Raw genomic sequence first — 21,675 nt, forward strand, 5'->3', positions numbered from 1 at the left:
CCATTTGACAGCTGGAGAGCAGTCCAGAATAACAAAGTGCGAAGTCTGGGAGGAGTGTCTAAATACCCCAGAGGTCAGAGGGTGATCTGGGGGCCAAATTATGAAGAAATTTAAATGTCCTCTGGCAACAGGAAATTCATGAAAGTGCTTTTCATTATGAAAACGCTGTTAATTTTTTTTTTTTTTTTTTGGCCTCGCCACACATGCTGTGGGGTCTTAGTTCCCCAACCAGCGATCGAATCTATACCTCCCTCATTGGGAGTACACAGTCCGAGCTACTAGACTACCAGGAAAAGTCCCCTTAATTTTTTTAAAGACAGGTTTATTAAGATATAAATTACATATGGCAAAATTGACTTTTCTTCTAAAGTTTGTAATCACAACCACAATCAAGATGTAGAATATTTCTAGCACTCAAAAAAAAATCCTTAATGGCACTTTCTAGTTAATCCACTGCTCACCCCAGCCCCTGAAAGCTACTGATTTGTTCTCTTTCTCTATTATTTTGCTTCATTCACAATCCTATCAACAGAATCATACAATATATAGCTTTTTGAGGCTGGCCTCCCTCATTTAGAAAAAGTTCAATTGTGATCCATTTGTCTCACTGATCTCTCAGTAGTTTTCTCCCTTCTTGTTGCTGAGTTTCAGTCCATCATATGGATGAACTATAATTTGTCTACCTTACCATCTGATGGGCATCTGAGTTATTTACAGCTTTTGGCAATTATAAACATATAAATGTTGTATTTATCAATTATACATATATAATGTTTATGAATAAAGATTCATGCAAAATTTTTTGTGTAGGCATCTATCTTCATTTTTCCTATATAAATACCTTAGAGGTGAATTGCTGGGTCATATGGTAAATATGCTGGACTCTGTAAGACACTGACAACTTGCTTTTAAAATGGCTGTGTCACCTGACCTGTAGCAGTATGTAAGAATTTCCATTGATTTGCATCCTTGTCAAAATGCCAGCTTTCAAAATTTGATTCATTCTATAGGCGCATCATGGTATCTCAGCTGTGATTTTAATTTGCATTTCCTAATGACCAGTGGTCATTTCATGTGCTTATTTGCCATCTACATGGACTATAGTCTGCCAGGCTCCTCTGTCCATGGAATTCTCCAGGTAAGAATCCAGGAGTGGATTGCCATTCCCTTCTCCAGGGAATCTTCCCAACCTGGGGATCGAACTTGGGTTGCCTGAATTGCAGGCAGACTCTTTACCATCTGAGCCACCAAAAAGCCCCCTCTATGACTACATGCCTACTAAAAATCTACTGTCCATTTTTATTGGGTTGTTTTATTATTACTGATACTATGCTTACGTATACTGGATACTAGTCCTTTCTCAATTCTGTTTTGCAATAATTTTTTCCTCCAGTCTGCAAATGATCTTTTTCTTTCAAGAAGTAGTAGTTTTAATTTTGATGAAGTCCAATTCATCAGTTTTTCCTGTTATGACCAGTGCTTTGGGCGTTGTACCCAAGAAACTTTTGCCTAACCCAAGGTCACTAAAATTTTCAATGTTTTCTTCTAGGATTTTTACAGTTTTACAAAAAGAATTCCATGGACAGAGGAGCTTGGTGGGCTATAGTCAGTGGGATGGCAGAAAGATGGACCGACTGAGCAACGAACACTTCACCTTCAGTTCTATTCCACTTTAAGTGAATTTTTGTACACAGTGGTAAAACACTGTTTCTAACTGAAAAATAATACTTATATGGGAAAGTAACAAATCACTGGTATACAGTTCAATGAGTTTTTACCAGCTGATTATGTAACCTGCACTCAGAGCAAGTAAAACCATTACGAGGAACTCAGAAGACCTCTTGAACTTCCTTCAATGGAAAAAGTTTACAGCAGAAAAGTGACAGGAAGTATCTCTCTTAGAGAAATGACTCTGGGAGGGTACACAAAAAGGGTTGATTAGTAAGCAAAACATTATTCATGGTTGCATCTTACTGATCTGTTTTTTTTTTGGGGGAGGGGGGGAATGGTTCTTTGGCACCTACTACAGTTCTACAAGGCAGGTACTTACTGTTTACTGGGCAGGTTGATCTTCTACATGAATGTCAGAGCCCACAGTATAAAAAAAATCAGGTCTAGAGCAATTCTACATAAAGTTCAGAAGGTAGAACATAAAAAGCCCACACAAGTTTAAGAAAAATTAGGGAAAGAAGATACTGACCTGAGCTTGGACTTTGAGATGGCTTGACTGAAACAAAGACAGAAAGAATATGATTCCTGTTAGGAAGGCTCCAGGATATGTTCCCCTCCACCTTTCAGCAGAGATACCATAAAAGCCATGCATGGAAGCCTGGTTCCAGCACCCCCAGCTCCTGAAGTGAGCCAGCTGGGGTGAGCATGGAGCAGGGGGCCAGGCAAGAGAAGACTCTCAGCTGCCTGAGCAGCCCTGGCACAGGTGGAGACGACAAGGGTTCTTCTCCCCCCTACCCCCAAACTGCTCACACTGCAGCCAGCGGGGCTGCTCCTGCCCACAGCTCAGCCACGCATCTCCACAACAGCACGTGCTGCTGCTACAGTGAGAAGAGCCCTGGGCTTGGAGCTCCAGCTCTGCTTTTCACTCTACGAGAGCTCAGGCAAGCAGCACAGCTTTTTGAGCCTCAGTGTGCTCATCTGCAGAATGGCAAGACAAACCCATTCCCTACCTACTTCATGCTACTATAGGAGGGCCCAGCAAGGAGGAGGAGGAAATTTTACTTCATAAACTGTTGAGTTTCCTGCTCCTAACATCATTTTTATGCATCTCCGCCAAGGAGATCAGATTCTCTTGAAAATGACACCTGTACTCGACAGGCATAAGGCCTAAAGGACACCAGCAGAAAGCAAACAAAAGAGAATCGCATGGGGCTCCCCCAGAGCAGGCGGTGCTTGGAGCGCTGCACGCAGCTGGGGTGCCTGCTCCTGCAGCCCAGCGCATCCAGAAAAACAGCCAATGTGTGCTCATGTGGAGGCATCCTCCAAGGTTAGGAGGGGGTGCAGGGCTCCAAACAAAGTGTATGAGCCGAGAAGGGCAGGGTCTCGTTATCCAGCCACTATGCATGAGGTTGGGAGAGCCCGTAAGTGAAGGAAACTTAAATAGGGAGCACATTCTGTGAGCAATTCTGCCATACAAGCCCTTCAAAGCACTGACGCCAGCACCAGGCTCAGAGAAGCCTTTACCCCCAGCGCCGACACCCAGAGGGCCCGGCCTTGGCGGCGCCTCTTCTTCTCCACCAGCACCTAGTGGACACAGGGGAATTGCCAGGTTACCTGGCTCAGCCCAGGCAGGTTCCATCTCAGCAGGACGGACTGCTTTGGAGGACGAGGCAGGTGATATGCGGGGGGTCTGGGGGGCCAGGGCTAGGATGGGGACCAAGGGGCCCAGGGTGAGCCCGCCCACCACTCTTGCATCTGAGGCCATGGCTCCAGGCTCCACCGAAACCTGGGCAACTCACTCATATCTGCTTCTCTAAGAAGCCAGGAGGAGCCCAGAGGACAGCGCTTCAGCCCCACTCACCAGAGACTCCCGCAGCAGCCTCGGTTCTCGCCTTCCCCACTCACGTTCTCTGTGTTCACAGACTCCGTCTCACTGGTGGGCATGCTGGCTGCGGGGAGAAGAAACGCTTCAGGTGGTGCCGTGGCTCCAGGAGTTGGTGACGGCCAGGGAAGCCTGGCGTGCTGCCATCCATGGGTCACAAAGAGTCAGACACAACTGAGTGACCGACCTGAACTGACTGACTGGATGCCCTGCGCACCCAAGGATGGGACAAACGCAATCTCTGCCTCCAGGATGAGCCTCTGGGAAGCTGGCAGGAGGGTGAAGAACATGATGAAGGGTCCCCAGGGACCTGACTGGCAAAACGAGGTGCTGAGAAGCCAGGTGTCTCACAGAGGAGCCTTCACTTCCATGATCTGCCGAGGAAACCCAGAAAGTATCCCAACAGGAAGAGAAACCCACTATCCAACTTCCCAAGGAAAGAAGCCTGGGGACCAAAGCGAGCCCTGTCCCCGTCAGTGCCAGCGTACTCCTCCGATTTCCAGGTTTGCCCTGAGAGGCCGTCACAGCGTCTCAGTTACAGCTACATCTTTTCTCGTCCCCGCAAGAAGTACTCTAGAACATCTGTGAACAAACCTAAGATTTCATAAACAAATTCTTACTTTAAATATACTGAAGGAGAGGAGATATTATCAAGGGAGGAGCATATGAAGGTACCAAGCAAAGAATCTCTTTAAAAACGCAAGTATTCAACTCATTTTCTGTTAATCCTACCTGATGTTCTTCTGCCCAGCTTGTGAAGCCAAGATGCTGAAGGACGTCAGTTAGATTAATAAAAAAGACTGTTGACCAAAGATGCCTGCACTAGAGCTCAGAATATGGTCCTATGGGGAAAGAAGGTTTTCTCCCAACCAGTGACCAGAGGGCAAAGCTGTCTGTGGTCCTAGCGCACCGGTGTCTCCGGGCACTTCTTCCTTCCCCACAGCACGGCATCAAGCAGAAGCAGAGGAAAAGTTGAAACATACCCACTGAGGTCAGGAGGCCCAGGGACCCATTCAAGAGTCACCATCTGGCACATGGGTGTTTTCTTCTCCTCCACTTGATTCAACCCTAGAAACATCTCCAACATGTGCTGGGGAGCAGGCGGCAGAGGAGGTACAGGACACAATGAGGGACCTGGCTCTGCGCCTGTCCTGGACGACCCAGGGGAGAGGCAGCACCCAGTGCACTTTGGTCCACCAAGACCAGAGCTGCCTCAGGGGTTTGGGCAAGTGCTGTAAGGAATGACTAACTCTGCTCTGGGGTTAGGAGCCGTCATCAAAAGCCAAATAATGGGAGAATCACCCCCACATGTACATGTCTTTGCCCTGATGTGTAATTGCGAACTGCAGTGACCTGGTTTTGGAGACCTGATGGCGTCAACAGGAAGGCCTTTCCCCTGCAAGCCCTAACCATATGGCTCCTCCTCTGAAGGATGCCTGAGTTTCAGCTGTAAAACCTGACAGAGGTGCCTGGAGCGCCATGGGGAGTAGTCTGAGCCCAGCCCAGACTGGCCTCAGGGCAGCGCAAAGGAGCAGGACCAGAGAGCTCTGTCGGTGCGGCTGCACAGCTGTGGACCCTGCTCGGGGGACAGACAGGGTGTGAATGACAAGGATGGACATGGACCTGACTCGATGGGCCTAGAGAACTGAGAAACATCTTTTCTGAGGCACCAAAGAAGACCCCTTCCCATGTGTGAGCACCCAGAGGACTGAACCTGCCAGGGTGAGGGGGTTAAATAGCCATCTCCAGGCACATTGAGGCAAAGGCTTCAAATGGGAAGGCAAAATGAGCAGAATTACAGACGATACAATACAACCAGTACTCTCACAGAATAACCCTTTTCTTCCTTAGTCAAGTCAAAAGAAACCAACTACAAATTTGATTCACTTTTTCACAACTCCATGCAAAAACACAGAACCAAACAAACCGTAAAGAAAAACATCAAAATCCAATCACAGAAAAACCTTAAACAAAAAGCTCCATCAAGAGACAGAAACACACATACACAGGAGGCTGCTCATGCAATTTGCTTCTCCACGACTATTCTATGCCTGACTTCAGCAGAAAGACTAAAAAGTCATAAGAGTCAGCCAAGTTCACTGTTACAGATTACTCCCACAGGGTCACCCTCTTCTTCAGGAGCAGGACAAGGAAAATCATGGTGGGAGACCCTTACAGATATGGCCAGGAGTCATCTCTACAGAACGTTTTTCTTGGTGGTTACTGCCACCATGGACAGAAGCTGAAAGCAGCAGGGTGGGGGGGCCACTGGGTGGACCAGGGTTCTCAGGCCTCAGCGGGGTCCTGGCTCTGCCCTGGGCAGTCCCACCTCTCTCCAGGCTTCTCCAGGTCCCGTCTGTAAAGTGGGAACACTATCCCTAGGCTCTGGAGGGTCACTTTCCTCTATAGCAGTGTAATACTTCATGGTTCTAATATTAATCATGTTGTAAATTCAGCCACTATGTCCAAGAAGAGCAAACTTCTTTTCATGGGCAAAACTCTGTGGCTTTTTACTCTCTGGGGCCATGTCCCATGATGATATCAATAGAATTACTGCGTGTAAGCTCTGGGAGTTGGTGATGGAGAGGAAAGCTTGGTGTGCTGCAGTCCATGGGGGTCGCAAAGAGTCAGACACGACTGAAGGACTGAACTGAACTGACTGAAATTCAGTTACTATTTCCAAGAAGAGCAAACTTCTTTTCATGGGTAAAACTCTGTGGCTTTTTACTCTCTGGGGCTATGTCCCATGATGATATCAATAGAGTTGCTGCGTTTCACTCTTAAAGCTTGTTTTTCAAAAGATTTGATCCAAACAGATAACTCACAGCCTGCCCATGGGAAAGGTGGGGGGACACTACTTTGCATTTCTGGTTCCATGTCAACTAGGGAATGAAATGTACAAGCGCTCCCTAGACTGAGGTTGGGGCTGCAGAGACAAGAAGTCAAACCGAACTCCCCAAGCAGAAACTGAGGCTAACTGTGGGGCATGGTGTCAGGACTGCACTGACGGAGAGAATCCTCCTGCTTGCCAAGCGGGCTCCACCCTTCAAGTAGGATGGGGCAGTGGTTGAGAGCAGGCCTCTCAGGTTGGCCAGGTCTAACCTTACCCCCACATTTGTGACCGAACTTCTCCAAGGCTTCATTTTCTCATCTGTTAAAATGGGACATACTTTAACTTCACTGGGCTGTGGACAGAACTATAAGGGAGGGGGTGATCCACAGTGTCAGGCCATCAGTGAGGCTCCTACATGACGAATCCATCAGCTCAGAAAAGCTTTCCTGGAGCTCCCTGGAAGCAAGGGGACTCTCTCTGGATGGTCCAAGTCCAGGGTCACTTCACCCCACCCACTTCTACAGCCACACAAAGGATTCTCGTGTGAACAGCCTTCCACACTTCTGACCCAGCCTTGGCCTGCACTCCCAGTTTGTATCACATTCTCTGCCTTAAGCAGAATTATTTTACCTTAGCCTGTTGTATTGAGAGCAACTTTTCTGTCACCTCTATTTGACAACTGCAGAGCCACAGAACACTAATAAATAAATCTACTCTGGAATCATGCCCCCAGGGGCTCAAGAGGAAGAGAGGAAGGGGTGGGTGGAGGAAGAGAGCAGTGACTCCACCAGAACGTGGTGACCTCATTTGGTCCCAGAAATAGATGTGGATCCAGTCCCTCCACTCGAGCCTCAGAGCCACACTCTGGCCGGGGCCCCGGCAACCTTCCCATCCCACCTCTCCCTCCCTGCCATAGGAGTGTTCCCTTTTTCAGAAGCATACGAGACACCAGGCCCAGTGGGCACAACCAAGGAGCTTGTTTGTACATTAAAACATTTCACCCTTCACTTGCACCAGACATTTTTTTTTTAACATTCCTAAATTGATATGCACTTCACTTCACTTAGCCCTAATAGGATCTCATCTATGTTTTAAAAAAAATCAAGACAGGAGAATCAGAGGCTGTTAGAACTGGAAAGGGCTTCTGAGAGGACATGAATGAATGCTGTGATTTCACAGATGAGAGAACGGACCCGCGTGCCTTGGGACACACAGCTCAGATGTGAGAGGAGAGCGCTCTCCTGAGCCACCCTCACCGTGCAACAACCCTGTGGCTTTGGTACATCCTTAAATACACTGGTGTATGATTCAGTATCGGTACATGTTGGTATGTGCACTGGTATACACTTAAAACTCCACAAATCAAAATGCTCCAAAAACCAAGTAAGCCTGTTACCTGCCAGCCATGCTGTGCTGTCCTAATGGCCCTCATTAACCCCTGGAAACCTGGTGTAGAGCCAGACCACTTCCAGGAGATCAGCCCAGCAAACAGGGAGGGCGGGTTATACAAAAATACAGGTGTGCCAGGGACTACTGGGACTTCATAAAAGCCCAAACAGAAAGACTCATAAAAGCCCAAGGAAGTAAACCCATGGACGACTTTATCAGAACACGTGGCATTCTCTCTAACCAGTTGCCTCAGCATCAGGACTGCCCCATTCGGGGTGATCGCTCTGTCCCTGTGAGCATTCAGCATTCACTGCTGACAAGTGATTAGGTCTAATTAGGGCTGCAGCAGAGAGACCCCTTCAGACAGAATCTGGACCCTCCTGTAGAAGGAAACAGGGCCATCTGCATGCAGAGAGGCTATCAGTCCTTTTTCCCTACACATTTCAGGAAATTTTAGAGCTTTGTTGAAGAAGTTTTCATTTTTTAAATATAAATTTGAAAGCAATTTTCAATGACTCCAGCTGAAACCAGGCATTGGGACAAGCCTGTGGCCTATGCAGTAATGCTGACTGGCCCTGCATCTGCCAGGCACTGGGATCTCTAGGGACAGCCCCAGGGCAGACCCTTGGGCTTCCAAGCGTGTGTTCGCTGAAAAGGGGCCTCCAGTGGTAGGTCGGCGAGGGGATGGTGCCAGCCAGCAGCCCAGGACACCCTGGACTGTAAGTGAGAGTTGCCAGGGCCTCCCGGGCAGCCTGGCTCAGCCCCTGCTCTCCGTGGATAGCAGGTCACACTATTTCTCTTTAGGATCTAATTGTAGGGCCCAGATGTCATCATGGGTGATGCCACATGAAATAAACCAGGAAACATGCTGTTTTTCAGGCCAGCTCAACAGTATCTTCACCACCATGTAAACATTCCTCTATCTACCATCTCTCTGAAGAACAACGCACTTCTCAACCTGGCCTGTGGATTCAGAGGGAAATCAATACACAAGTGCACACGTGCACCCGGGCATGGATGTGCATGCCCAGGAGTCAGAGTGAGTCTGTGTGCGGATCCAGACAGGCAGCCCCCAAACTCTGGCCCCTCCCCCCACTCATAGGCCCCTCCCCCCACTCCTCCCAGACCAGCTTCCTGCCTCCAGGACAGAGGTCAGAGAGGCTTGGTCTCTGTCATTGCCAGGACAAGCCCCCTTTCTTCCCAGGGCTTAGTTACTGCACCTGCAAATGAGCTATTGGTCAGTTTCATCTCTAAGACCCATTTACCTCTGACCTGACAGGACTGCTGTGAAGAGGAAACACCCACAGGTTGTCTGGTTTTACTCTCAGCACCAAGGGGGTTTTCCTCGCACGTCCCGCCTCCAGCTCGGCAAACAGAGCAGGAGGTGAGCAGTACCGTGAAGTCACAGCCCACCCCTCAGGAGGGTGGCCAGGAGGCCAGTAGTAGGCCTGTAATGACTGGTTCCAAGTCACCTCCAGGCAGAGCACCCTGGGGAGTACAGCAGCTCCAGGAGGGGGCAGCCCCCGGGACACCCTGGCGACCCTTGCCAAGTGAGCCCGGAGCTCGGCAGGCCCCTCCTGGAGCAGGTCACACTGACAGCCTCGCTCACAGATGTCCGGGGCCTCTAGGAACCTAGTTCCCCTGTTCTCCACGGGACGCACTTTCTTGCACACTCAGGGGTCTCTTCGAGGGTTTCCCTCTGTGCCCCAGCAGCCTAAAGCGTCTCACTCTTTCCTTTCAAAGGCAGGGGCGGGGGCGGTCAGGTTAGATAACTGAGCAGTGGCAGGATCATAACTGCCTTCCTTGGGGACAGGGGCTCCGCAGCCAAGATCTTGTGTTTTTATCTCATTTTCATGACAAGCACGAGCAGCGCCATGACGTCCCCTGGAGGAATCTGCCTGTGCTTGCTAGGGGTGACTCGCTCAGCCGTCACAGGCTAACAGACTCTCGTTGCTGTAAAGAAGCCAGGCTCGTGCTGGAGAATGTGGGTCAAGGCCAGACCAAGGTTTCTCTGTCTAAAGCAAGAATCATGCCCTGCCAGCAACTATTTCTGTATGACCAGCAACAGTGGGAGCACAGCATCCCCACGAGGGCTCCCACCCCAGAAGCATCACCAGTAATGCCAGGGGCCTTCTTTTGGGTCTCTAAGTATTTCATTAAATTAAAAAAAACTCCACCCCCAACAAAATACAGCAAGTTTTCTGAGAAGTTACACTGCTTCCTAATCCTGCAGATCTCAAGGCTAATCTGAAATTCTCAAGAATCCTTGAAAAGTCTCAAGGCCCAAGCACCAGCCGAGGAGGAGGGGCACCTACAAGCTCAAGGAGGGGGTCTCTCCTCCCCTGGGATAGGAACCACTCATCTGCTCATGTAACTTCTCAGACTTGGAAGCCTAAGTCAGTCTTTGCAAACTCTTTTCTCACACCATCACAGTATTTCCTGCTTAGCGGAAGCCCAATTTTCCTGCAGAGGCCTTAGGAGTTCCCCACGCCCAGCCTCTTCTTCATGAACCTATTCCCAGCATCGCAGTGGCACGAGTCAGCTGTCTCCGCCCCAGATTCAGGCCCACTCTCAGACAAGTGCCTTCTCTCGGAGCCACCATGTCTTCTCAGAGTGACAAAGGGCTTATGTCTGTACCCACTCTCCCTTTCCACTTTGGGACCTTCTGAGGAGAGTAGGACTCGAATACATCCTTCATTCAGGCCACCCAAGACTTCCTCAAGTCCAATTCCCATCACCTCTGTGCTCAGCATTCCCATGAGCGAGCAAACAGGGCACCGTAAACTCTCTGCTCTCCTGGCAGCTGGCATTGTGTCCCCAATTCTCAATCTTCTCATGGAGGCTCCTCCAAGGTTGTGTGGCCAGGGCTGACCTTGGTGGCAGCAACCACGTGTGCACAGGAAAAGCACAGGGATGGCTCGAGCAGGCAGGACACCAGCTGTCTGCATAACTGCCCTGCATGGGGATGGTCCTGATGCCAAGCCCAGGGATTCTGATGACAGGCTGTGTTAAGCATTATTTTAGAGCACAGACTGAAACTGTTTCCCACATAAGCCCTTTCCCCATTCCCATTTGTAAAGGCAAGTGCCCCCAAATCATGGCATCCTCTAGAAGTCTATTTTTAACTTCATTCTTGAAACTAGCACTCCTAGCTTTAGCCTGGTCCTGGGCAAACCAGCCAGGGACTGCACGACGCAGAGGCCAACTGAAACATGTAACCTGGAAAAGAAAAATCAATCAAACAACATCACTGGAATTTCCAAACAGTTTAGATTTAAAAGCATCATTTGGAGGGAAGTGTTTAAAAAGTCTGTCTTCCAGTCTAAGAATATTCATGCAGAATTAAATAAATCTTCTGAGTTGGTTCAGCTGCTTCTTTAAAAGGTACAGTTCAAACAAAGAGGAAACTGCAATGCTGTCTTGGCTAAGACACATATTGGGGGGAAAGACAAGAGGAAAGCAGCACGAATAAGTTTCAAGGAAATCAAATGAAAATACAGGCATCTCACAAACACACCACACAGCACATGCACCTCACACCATGCCATGTGGAAGGAACAGGCGTCAGAGGTCTTGGGAGAAGAGTCTCCCAAAGAGGAAGTTCCAGCTCAGCAGTTTACCGTGATCTTTAGCCCTGCGTTGGCGAAAGCAGCAAAATCTCCTTTTCTTCTTATCCTCTTTTAGCAAGTCGGCCACTGTGACCCCTTCAGTGGAACACAGGCAATTTCATTATGCTTCAGTAGAGGGCAGCAACAGCAATGCCAGAGGCCTGAGGAAGCTGAAGGCGGCCCCATCCGCCGGCTCTGACAGGCAAACCCTGAATCTGCCCTCCTCCCACGGGGAGATCTACAGTCCAGGACCTGACCGGCAGTGAACGTGCGCCTTCTGCGGCTAGTATACCATAACGCCCGTCTTCAAACGCCTGTCCTACGCAGACACAGAGAACACACTTGTGGACACAGTATGTGGGAGGGAGAGAGTGGGACAAATGGAGAGAGGGGAACGGAAAGCTACCATTACCATATGTAAAACAGCCAGCCAGTGGGGATTTGCTGTGTGACACTGGGGGGTCAACCCAGTGCTCGGCGACTACCTAGAGGGTGGGAGACAGGATGGAGGTTCAAGAGAGAGGGGACTTATGTACACCTGCGGTTGATTCATGTTGATATATGGCAGAAACCGGCACAATATTGTAAAGTAAAGTTTGCAAAAAAAAAAAAAAAAAAAACTACCTGTCCTAAATACACAACCAACTAACCCACTCTGGACAAATGTTCCCAAGGTTCGGCTTCCCCTCTAGGAAGGGCATCAGGGAGAGGGCACATCGGCAGGAGTCCTAGGTGCTGACTGGCTCTGCGAGTCCAGCCAGCATCACTCTATGCAGCAGGACACGGGGTTAAAGCAGTGGGTTCTGGAGCTAAACAGACCAGGTCTAATCCCAGCCCTCCCACAGACTGGCTGAATGACTGTGGATGTGTTACCTAATGGTGTTAAACCTCAGTTTCTTCACTCATAAGATGTTAATAGCAGTCGAACCTGCACTTAGAGAGTCACTCTAAGAGGTGAACAGTACATACAGTGAAATATAATGATACAAGCACTGGCGAGGCACACTCAACCATGAAAACTCCCTTGTCTGGGTCTCAAGACAACGATTCCAGGGTCTCCAGCCCCAGACAGCTCTGTGACACAAAGGCTGCTCCAGGCTGGTGAATCTCTGCAGTAGAGGCCACATGCCCCAGAGCAGCGCAAGGGCAGCAGAAGGAATGGTGAATGGACACAGGGCAAGCTTTCACGCACGGCTGGTGGCAGTGGGAAGTGGTGTCACTCGGCATAACGCTCACATTTCTGAAACAGGCCTCCTCTGGGACCCAGAAAAGCCATTCATGGTCATCGCTCCCACAGGACCCTGGGCACCAGTGGCCACAGAGGTAAGGCATTTGGGGGCTAGAGGCGATGAATGTGCAGGCTACGGCAAAGCCTCGGTTCAAATCCCGGCTCTGGAGCAGTCATACAGCCCCGAGAGGCTGCTTCATCTCTCTGTGCTTCGATTTCCTCTTCTGACAAGGTCTCACCGCACAGTGGTGTTAGGAGTCACAGACTCGTGTGCCCATAGCCCTGAGAAGAATGTCTGGCACAAAGGAAGCACCTGGTTAATGTGAGCGATGACCTGGTGCTCTTTCATTCAACAGTCAACCACTGGGAGCTCGGACCTGTGACAAAGACCCTGCCAGGTGCCAGCCGCCCCGTGCAGAGCCCTGCTTCTGCCTCCATGGAGCTCCCAGTCCTGCGGCAGAGGAAGACAGCGATCACGTGAACAAGCATAAAACCACAACTCTGGTAGCTGCTGTAGAGCCCATATGCGCTATGGACCATACAGTCCACTGCGGCAGCTTTAAACAGGCCATTTATTGAAAATAGCCAAAATGTTGTTTCAAAACACAGAAGGATGTCCACAGAACATGGTTCAGTGAAAAAAGACAAGTGGCAGGGCCATCTGTGCTGGGCGATCTAGTGGTGGGGACCAGGGAGGGTGTTGTCTGTGCAAAGGCAGATTCTCACGTGCCCGACTGAGGCCAGAAAGAGCAGGCTCCCAACTGCCAAACCTGCTTCTCTCTAAGGAGAGGATGAGCGAATTATCATGCTCTATACACCTTGGTATTACATGAATTCCTTACAGTGGGCAAATAGCACTTATGTAATCAAGGTATATTAAATACAAACACTGCCCTGAGTCCGAGCTTCACAAACCTGGCTGCCTCATCACAGTGGTGCAACCATCCCGAAGTCCGTCTCCCACCGGTTCCCAAGAGGCCAGCCCCCGGCGGATGATGGCTCCCAGGACCACCCGGGGCTGGGGGCGGGGGTCTCCCATAACCTCAGCACTGGGCTCCCTGCAGAGAGGGCAGTTGCCCTGGATGTGTGTTTACCCTATGCAGCTCTAACTGCTGCTGTTTGCTTGACAGCTTTTAATTGAATGTTTTCCATTTTGAACTTGCACCCTGAGGTGGTTTAACCGTGATGAAAGCGGTTTTGTAAATCAACATTTGAAGACACAACCTTTTTCAACAGGACCAACAAATGTCCATGCCTTGTGCTCGCACACAGCTTTGCCATCTCTGGTTTTCTGCCCACCCCACAAATGAAACATGGCTGTAAAAGGCATCAGAGTGACACATACAGGCGGGAACTGACAGCTGTGAGAAGCTTGTGTGCCGGGGGCAGCGCCCCAGTGGGAGGCAGGCAGGGACAATGCTCGCAGCCTCCAGGACCGACCTGATGAAGAAAAGACAGGGTTCCCCCTGCAGCCAGGGCTGGAGTGTCAGGGTGTCCTCCCCTCCCTTCTTCGGGGCATCCTACATCCCCACTGACAGGGATTACCGATCATCCATAGTCCCCTCAGGAAAATGCCTTGCCTTTCTGGCCAGAGTTTTAGAATGAGCTTCCTTTAAAAGGATTTCATTATTTTTAATGCCTTTTTTTTTTTTTTAAGGACTAAACACTGACAATGAGAAGAGTTTAAAATAGAAAGTGAGGCTTTCAGATCTTAATGGCCCCAGCAAAACTCCATTGTTCACTCAGAAGCAGCTGCATACGTCTAAAAAATCACTTTGAGATTTGGCAGAGTTTCTTAAGGAACTTGAAGCTCAGCAAAAAGTTAAATAAATTATCCTTGAAAATATCCCATATGCTCAGGAACTAACTTCCAAGGGAATCTTGTCCATTCAATTAATTGTGTAACACTAGCTTTCTAACAGCAAATGTAGGGAACAGGCATCATAAATAATCTGTGGACACACAAAGCCGGAGCTACCTGTCACTGGCACCAGACAGCCCTAAAGGTAGGGACCCCACTGCCTCTCCTCTGTCTCCTTCCAAGTGTGACGCTTGGTATGGTGGCATTCAGGAGCCCCCACCCTGGTTTCACGCTGAAACCTCCAGGGAGCCACATCTGGGTCCCGTCGCCAGTGAATCGGCATGGGGGTGAGGCACGGCACCAGGATGCAGCCCCACTCCCCAGGTGACTGTCACACACAGCTAGAGTTGGGCACCACGTGTGCAGACAGTGACATGCAGTAGATCAGAGAGAAAAGATAATGTGAGCACATCTCCAAGTGCTTCATTTGACATCTGATCTCCGACGCCAAGGTAGAAACAGACTTCAAGAGCCAGCAAATTGCTATATCTCGAAAGTGACTGAGTTGACAGATTTGTTTTCTATCAATACTTGAGAACCTTGGAGTTCTTGAACAGTATGGAGGAGGGTGTCCTCTCTCTGAGTTTGGGTAGGGATCTAGTAGAATGTCCAAAAACAATTTTGTTTCAGGTCAAGTTTTCCTGGAGCTTGATGACCAGAGCAGCAGCAAGTCCTCTGACAGCTGTGGCGACTCCTCGCGGTTACGGAACACTTAATCCTCATGACAGCCCTGTCATGAGGCAAATGTCTTTCTCCACTTGCAGCAGGAAGGGAAACGGGCTCAGCGATGTTGGGTAATGTGCCTAGTGCTCCAGTCCAAATTCCAAGTCACTCAACTCGATTGTAGCCACCTCCAGAGAAGGGACGTGGCCGTGCTCTCCAGGCCCGCCCTTGTCTTCCATGGGCTTATGACACCTGCTGTTATCAACGGTCCCCTCTGTCTGGGCTGAGCCTCAGCCATCAGGGAGGCCTCTTCTCACACTTCCTCAATTCCTCCATGTCTGGGAAGAAACCATCCCACTGCACCCCCCACCCAAGTGAAAAAGACACTCAGTGGAGTCAGCATCCCGCGGGCACAGACAGGAGCTCCCCCCGCCCTTCCCCAGGGAGGACACAGGGCAGGGCTGGGGTGTGGGCTGAGCCTCACAAGCTCGGGGAGGACACTGGCAATGCCCACACTTCACGGGCTGCTGACAGGTACAGAGACCAGACGTGGCGTGTGCAGGTGGTAAGTCAGCCACTGTCAGCGGGTGAGGAGAACCACAGAGGCGAACCCCTCCTCCCTGTGTTTCTGTGACAAGAGGGAAACGGCTGGCAGCCACGGAGGCCCCAGTGAAACCCTGGCAGGGCTGCTCCCCCTGAAAGTCTGGGCCGTGGGGGAATGCATCGCTGGGAGGGGGCTTGGAGCTCTCTTCTCAAGTCAGTTAAACCTCAGCATGGTTCCCACAGCCTCAGATTTATGTTTCCATTTCCAACCCTGATCCACCGGGGGTCTGGAACTCTGAGGACTGGGGAAATACCAGTCTCCTGGTATAATGTCCGCTCCACAGGACACCCCAGCACCTGGCAAACGAGCCCACACAGAGTCAGCGTGCACAGAAGGAGCTGCCATTCCAGACCAAGCGCTAAGCCGGTCCCGCGTGCTGACGCAGAGCCTCGCTGCGCAGAGCAGAAGCCACGACGCTGACATCCCTGAGACACAGAGCAGCTTTCTGGGGATCGGCGCTCCCATTACACAGTGAATTCTGAGGCTCTGCAACTTTTAAGGGGGCTTGCTTTCCTTCCTTGCTTATTAAGAAATATACTTAGGGGTTTTGAACACGTGTACCCCTCTACCTTGTTTATGCCATTTCATTAGCGTGAGAAGCACTCCCCCTCAACCTTCCACAACCAAAGGCTATACTTGTCCCTCAGAGCACAGCGGGGACATAGCCTCTCCCACAGGGCCTCCCCTGTATGCCCCCTCATCCCACATCCCCACGTCCTCCTTGGGCTCCCATGGCAGACTGCAGGCCCTTGGTTACAATGCCAGCTTCTCTGCTCTGTCTCACACTAGATGCTGTGGGAAGGTCTCCTCAGGCAGAGGCATTGATTTTGCCATCAGACGTTTCCTCACAGGCAGAAGCAGGACACAGGAAATGCACTGGACCCTAAGAGCGACCGGGAGACACTGGCTCAAGTCCCTACTCCTCAAATCACAGGCCACAGAACAGTTCCAGTACAATGATGTTGGCTCCACGAGGTGGACCCTGTCTGTGACTAGAAGGGGGAGCAATGAGGAGACGAAACGACATCTGCCTGCAGGAGGGCCCTGGCTCAGCCCCTACAGGACACACCGATGCTGACAGAGCAAGGGGCCCTGCTTGGAAGAAGGGACAAGACCTTGGTTGACCTATACACAACAGGTGACATGCTGGGCTTAGGAGAGTGGGGCAGGGGGCTGGTGGAGCCCTGCGGGGCAGTATCAAGGCCACAGCTTGGGAACCAAGAAGAAGACAGCGGGACAGGCAGCCCTGAGCTGCAGGCTTGTCCCTGGCCTCGCTGCAGGGACAGGTGCTCTGTGAAGGCCATGGGATTCAGCAGTAACCCCCTCCCTAGGCAGAGCTGGACCAAAGATGTGTAGACACTCCTTACACCACGTCATCAGATTCTTCAAAACTCTCATCTCATAGTTGAGGAACTTGGTCTAATAACGTGCTCCCTGGTTCCTTCACCCTCAGGGGGCGGCCCCCAGGCTCTCCTTGAGGAGGCAGCGGTGCAGCCTGGGACGCAGGGGGCCTGCACACACCAGCTCGCCCCTCCGCCTCCCCCAACCATGAGCACACAGGACTGAGTCAAGTGTGCATCCCTGATGACAAGAAACACTCTCCACAGAAATAGAGACTCAGAGTCCCAGGCTCGGACAATCGCGAAGGCCAACCCGGTCAGGCACGTGCTCCACCCTGGGTCTTAGCCTCTGCTCACCCATTCTCCCTGCACACGCCTGTGCTCCAGCCATAGGAATAGCCCTTCATGGCCTCCCTGAGCCTTTGTTTGCCCACTTTCATGTCCTCCTCACACCACTGCCTCAACTCGGAATGTTTTGCCTGACACATCTCAGGTCCATCCATCCTTCAAGGCCCAGAGCCCAGGGCCCACTGTTCAGTCCTAGACGATCGTGGCCAGCCCCCCTCCACCACTCCCCCGCCGTCAGCCCCCGGTACACAGTCTGCCTCCTCTCGCGACCTGCACCTCATGTCCCCTGGTGCTGCATTCACTAGGGTGTGGGCCCGTCCTCACCACCCCAGGAGTCCTCCAGGCATCCACACGGCCTTGCTGAATGGAGGCCTGACTGCATACGGTCTGAGGGTTCTGTGTGGGACCTGCTCAGTCATCTTCCATGGGGCAGGGCCTAATCTGGTTTCCCAGGCCTCTCAATGGACGAGCACCCTAGGTCTTTACTATCAACTAGTCTAGATTTAAAACCCATCACAAATGGCTTAAGTCAACTCTACTGTTGAATTTCAATTTCCCTTTTAGAGGCACAGACCATCTCAAGAAGAGTAGGAACAAGAAAAGCATATGATAAAAGATGCTTTGGGTGACAGTGATAATTCCAGGGGACTGAACACAGACCTTCCTGCTGCTGGAAGGTGCCCGGTGCCCAGTGTCCCAGTGCAGGGGACCAGCCGGGTGTGCTCCGGAGCGGCCGCATGGACTCTCATGCCTCCTAACAATGCCCTACACACTGAACTGTTGTCTGCCGGCGGGCGAAGAGCTGAGAATTTGGCGTCCCATGTTTGGCGCAAATGGAAGCCACTTCAAGGAGCTGAGGGGTGGAAGTGGCCCTACTCTTCAAGGTCCCTTCCAATAAGTCGCTCTGAATTGGAGGACCCACAGTTTCATCTTCTCTGATGCAAGGCACATTCTCATCTTAACATACCCTTGCCCCAGAGCTGAGGTTTATTGTATTCCCAGGGCACAAAGAGCATCCAGCTGACCCTCTGCAACCAAAAAGCCACAAGACAAGATACATATCTGAAGCCCACGCCCCAGGCAGAAATGCAGAGTCGGTGCAAATGGGCTCTCTGATGTGCAGGCCGACAATCCGGAGAGCTAGAGGGTGCTCTGGGTCTCAGAGCAGAAGAGATACCTGCCGCGGGCGGGCATCTGAACAGCACATGGGCCCTATGGGTCCCGAGCAGCAGAGGCGCCACTTACTATTTCGTTTGCTCTCCTCGCCTCCTTCTTCTTCATTCTCAGGATCAATGTCTTCTGCTTGGGTGATCCAGTCCAAGTAGCCCTTAAGATCCTCTTCCAGCTGCTGCTTCTCCCGGAGCTTCTGGAAGTCTCCCCGTGCTTTTGCTTTCTCCCTTTCCTTCGAGAACTCTCTGAAGGGGGCAAAGAGAACGGGCACTCGTCAGGACGTCCCCGGGACCCACCCTGAGAGCCATCTGCCCGGCCGCACAGCAGTCTCGCGGCAGGACACACGGCACCAAGTACAGCCACACGAGCACACAGAGGGGGCCACACACGCGGACAGGACACACGACAGTGCCTCCCAAGCAAGACTGTGGGGGTCAGAGCTGCAGAGACCACGCCAACGCACATGCACGCCCCTCAGAAAACCAGCACCCCTTAGGAGCTTTGCACTCCCAATAAGTCGAGGCCCCAAATACCATGTGCTATCGTAGTAGGCCGTTGATCCCCCAGCAGGGGCCTCAGAGATGTCCCCCCTCCCCTAGAGCCTCCTCAGATAGCGGGCACGATGCTTCAGAGAGAAAGGACCCAAGGGGGCCGAGCTGTGCTCCTAGAGGTCTTCCTCCATCCTCGGAGATAACACTCAGCATCCTAGTGTGTACTGGCCCCTTTGTCCAAACCATGAGCCCGGAGACCCCACCCCCACCCTCTGCAGATCCAGCCAGAGTAGTGGACAGGCTCAGAGCAGAGAGCCTGTCCCCACCCAGACAGCCCCGCTCCACGCTTCCCAGACAGGAAATGGAGTACCCGTGAAGCACTGTTATCTTTCTTAACTGTCGCTTCTTGCCACGATCTTTCCCACCAAAGTCCTCCCCACAGGAGGGGAAAAGGGAGCATGATTTGTTGCCCATTTATGGGAACACCTGCCCTGGAAAGCCTCTGGCAGACGAGGAAATGTTCCCAACTGTTCATGGTTTACTCGACTTTTCCTGTCTGCAAGCCTGGATCTCTGCATATATACAGAATCCCACATTGGCTGAGGCAAGGCAGGAAGTCAGGTGGATGATTACCCAGTTCTCATATACGAGGAACCATCTGCATTTCCAACAGTGAACTGTTACAGGAGCCAAGGTATGCGTGGTATGGATTCAGGAAGTACGATTACAAAGCCGCTAAGAAAGGAGGGGCGACAACAGGCAGTGCAGCCCCTGCACAGAAACCGCTGGATGCCCACGGCCGCCACGTCTGCCTTCCTTCCAGTCTAAAGCCAGTGCATCTCCCCTGCCAGGACCTCGTTAACCCAACCCAACCGAGGAAGGGCAGGTGACCTGCCTAAAGTCAACCTCTCCTCTCTCTCTCTCTGCTCTCCCTCAACTCTGGGCTGTGGATGGGCTGAAGAGACACTTGAACACCCAGTGACACTGATGCTTCGGGTAAGAAACCGGATTCCTCCCCAAAGCGTTGGCTTCTGCCCGCCCCCACTAGAAAGGACACCTTCACTGCCCCTAAATTTTTCAGATGCCCCGGGACCTGTCCTTTCTGCTAGAGCTGGTCTGTCCCACCTTCACCTGCTGAGAAGTGAGGAGGGGGCAAGGCTGTGGGGCATCCTGAGCCTGGCTCTCGGGGGAGCCGACTCAGTGGGTTCTCGGGGTGAGCTGAAGCCGATCAAGGCCTAGAGCCTCCTGGGGAGACACCTTCGCTCTCGAAATGAAAGGCCTCTGAAGGCAGCACCTTGCTGCTCACAAGAACCATATCCTGAGAACAATATGGGGCTTCTCAGCCTTGGCTTCCAGAGATACCAGACCTGAATAACTCATTCCTGGGCAGGTTCACGAACTGAATCTGAACTCTGAAAATGTCACACCTGAACCAGAATCTCCTCCTTGAACAAGTGGAGGGCCTGGAGTGTCACGTGTCAACGTGAAAATGCATCACATAATCTGTTCTCTTAAACACATTGTAAAGACCAAGTCTGTGGGCCTTCAAGTCTATTGTTTACCAACAGTAGTAGTTGTTGTTCAGTCACTACATCGTGTCTGAATCTTCGTGACCCCATGGACCACAGCACGCCTGTCTCCCCTGTCCTCCACTAACTTGCACAGTTTGCTCAAATTCATGTCCACTGAGTCAGTGACGCTATCTGACCATCTCATCCTCTGCCGCCCCCTTTTTCTTTGGCCTCTAATCTTTCCCAGCAGAAGTATCCCAGCATAAACCTTTCTCTGAGTTTGACTCTGAACTCAAGAGTACTCAATTCACATGAAAATGTATAAACAGGGTATTCTGATTCTGGTTACATATCTCATCTGAGTTCTTAAAAAAAAATTCCTAAGATAGCAGAAGAGTCACTCTTAAGTTTCACAGGGGATTTGGCTTTAGCAACACATTTCATTAAGTCTTTTTACATCGGAAATACAAAAGACCTTCTAACAAACTGCATCACTGTTGCACATTCTGGTAGTTGGGACACAGCGAAATACACCTAAGTAAAATCCTTTTGTGACTAGAATTTCTGAGACTAAAAAACACTGCCAAGTTCTGGCTTGTAGCCCATTTATTGTAAATACTAAAGACTATTATAACTGTTCATGTAACAAAACTGTTCATATAAACTCTCTGAACTGATTTTAGACAGTTCTGAACAGTCTGTATTCTGCTAATACTTCTAATTCTAAGTATTCTGCTAATACTTAGCAGGCACGTAACCTTTCCTGATTTGGACAGAACTGAGACTGACAAGGCATAAATCTCCTGTCGGCTCTGAGATGAGGCGGAGGAGAAGGTGCAGGGAGTGGGCTTTTGTGACAAACTCAGCTGCCCCATCGCTCCTCTCAGACCACATTGGGCTCTAAGTCTGAGACCTGGAATCTGTGCCCCACTCTATCACTTCCTGTGTCTGAGCTTCAGTCTCCTCACCTGCAAAACCGACATGCTACCTGCTCTCCTGTCTCACAGGGACAAAGTCAGACATTCAACGAGATGCTATCGTGAACATCACAAAGCCCTGCACAAACATCAAGTTCA

General features: G+C 50.8%; 1 protein-coding gene across 3 annotated transcripts in view; it reads right to left on the minus strand.

The window, feature by feature from the left end:
- Window positions 1-21,675, minus strand: part of CACNA1D (calcium voltage-gated channel subunit alpha1 D) — a 345,516-nt gene that overhangs the window by 89,590 nt on the left and 234,251 nt on the right. For all 3 annotated transcript variants that reach the window (XM_044933775.2, XM_006053080.4, XM_006053081.4), the window contains exons 9-11: window positions 18,673-18,842; window positions 3,533-3,620; window positions 2,201-2,227 (exon numbers count right to left, since the gene is read on the minus strand). In XM_044933775.2, the coding sequence (XP_044789710.2) occupies window positions 2,201-2,227; window positions 3,533-3,620; window positions 18,673-18,842 (285 nt within the window). The remainder of the gene's footprint in view (window positions 1-2,200; window positions 2,228-3,532; window positions 3,621-18,672; window positions 18,843-21,675) is intronic.

Source organism: Bubalus bubalis, chromosome 21, assembly GCF_019923935.1.
Source record: "Bubalus bubalis isolate 160015118507 breed Murrah chromosome 21, NDDB_SH_1, whole genome shotgun sequence".
NCBI lineage: Eukaryota > Metazoa > Chordata > Mammalia > Artiodactyla > Bovidae > Bubalus > Bubalus bubalis.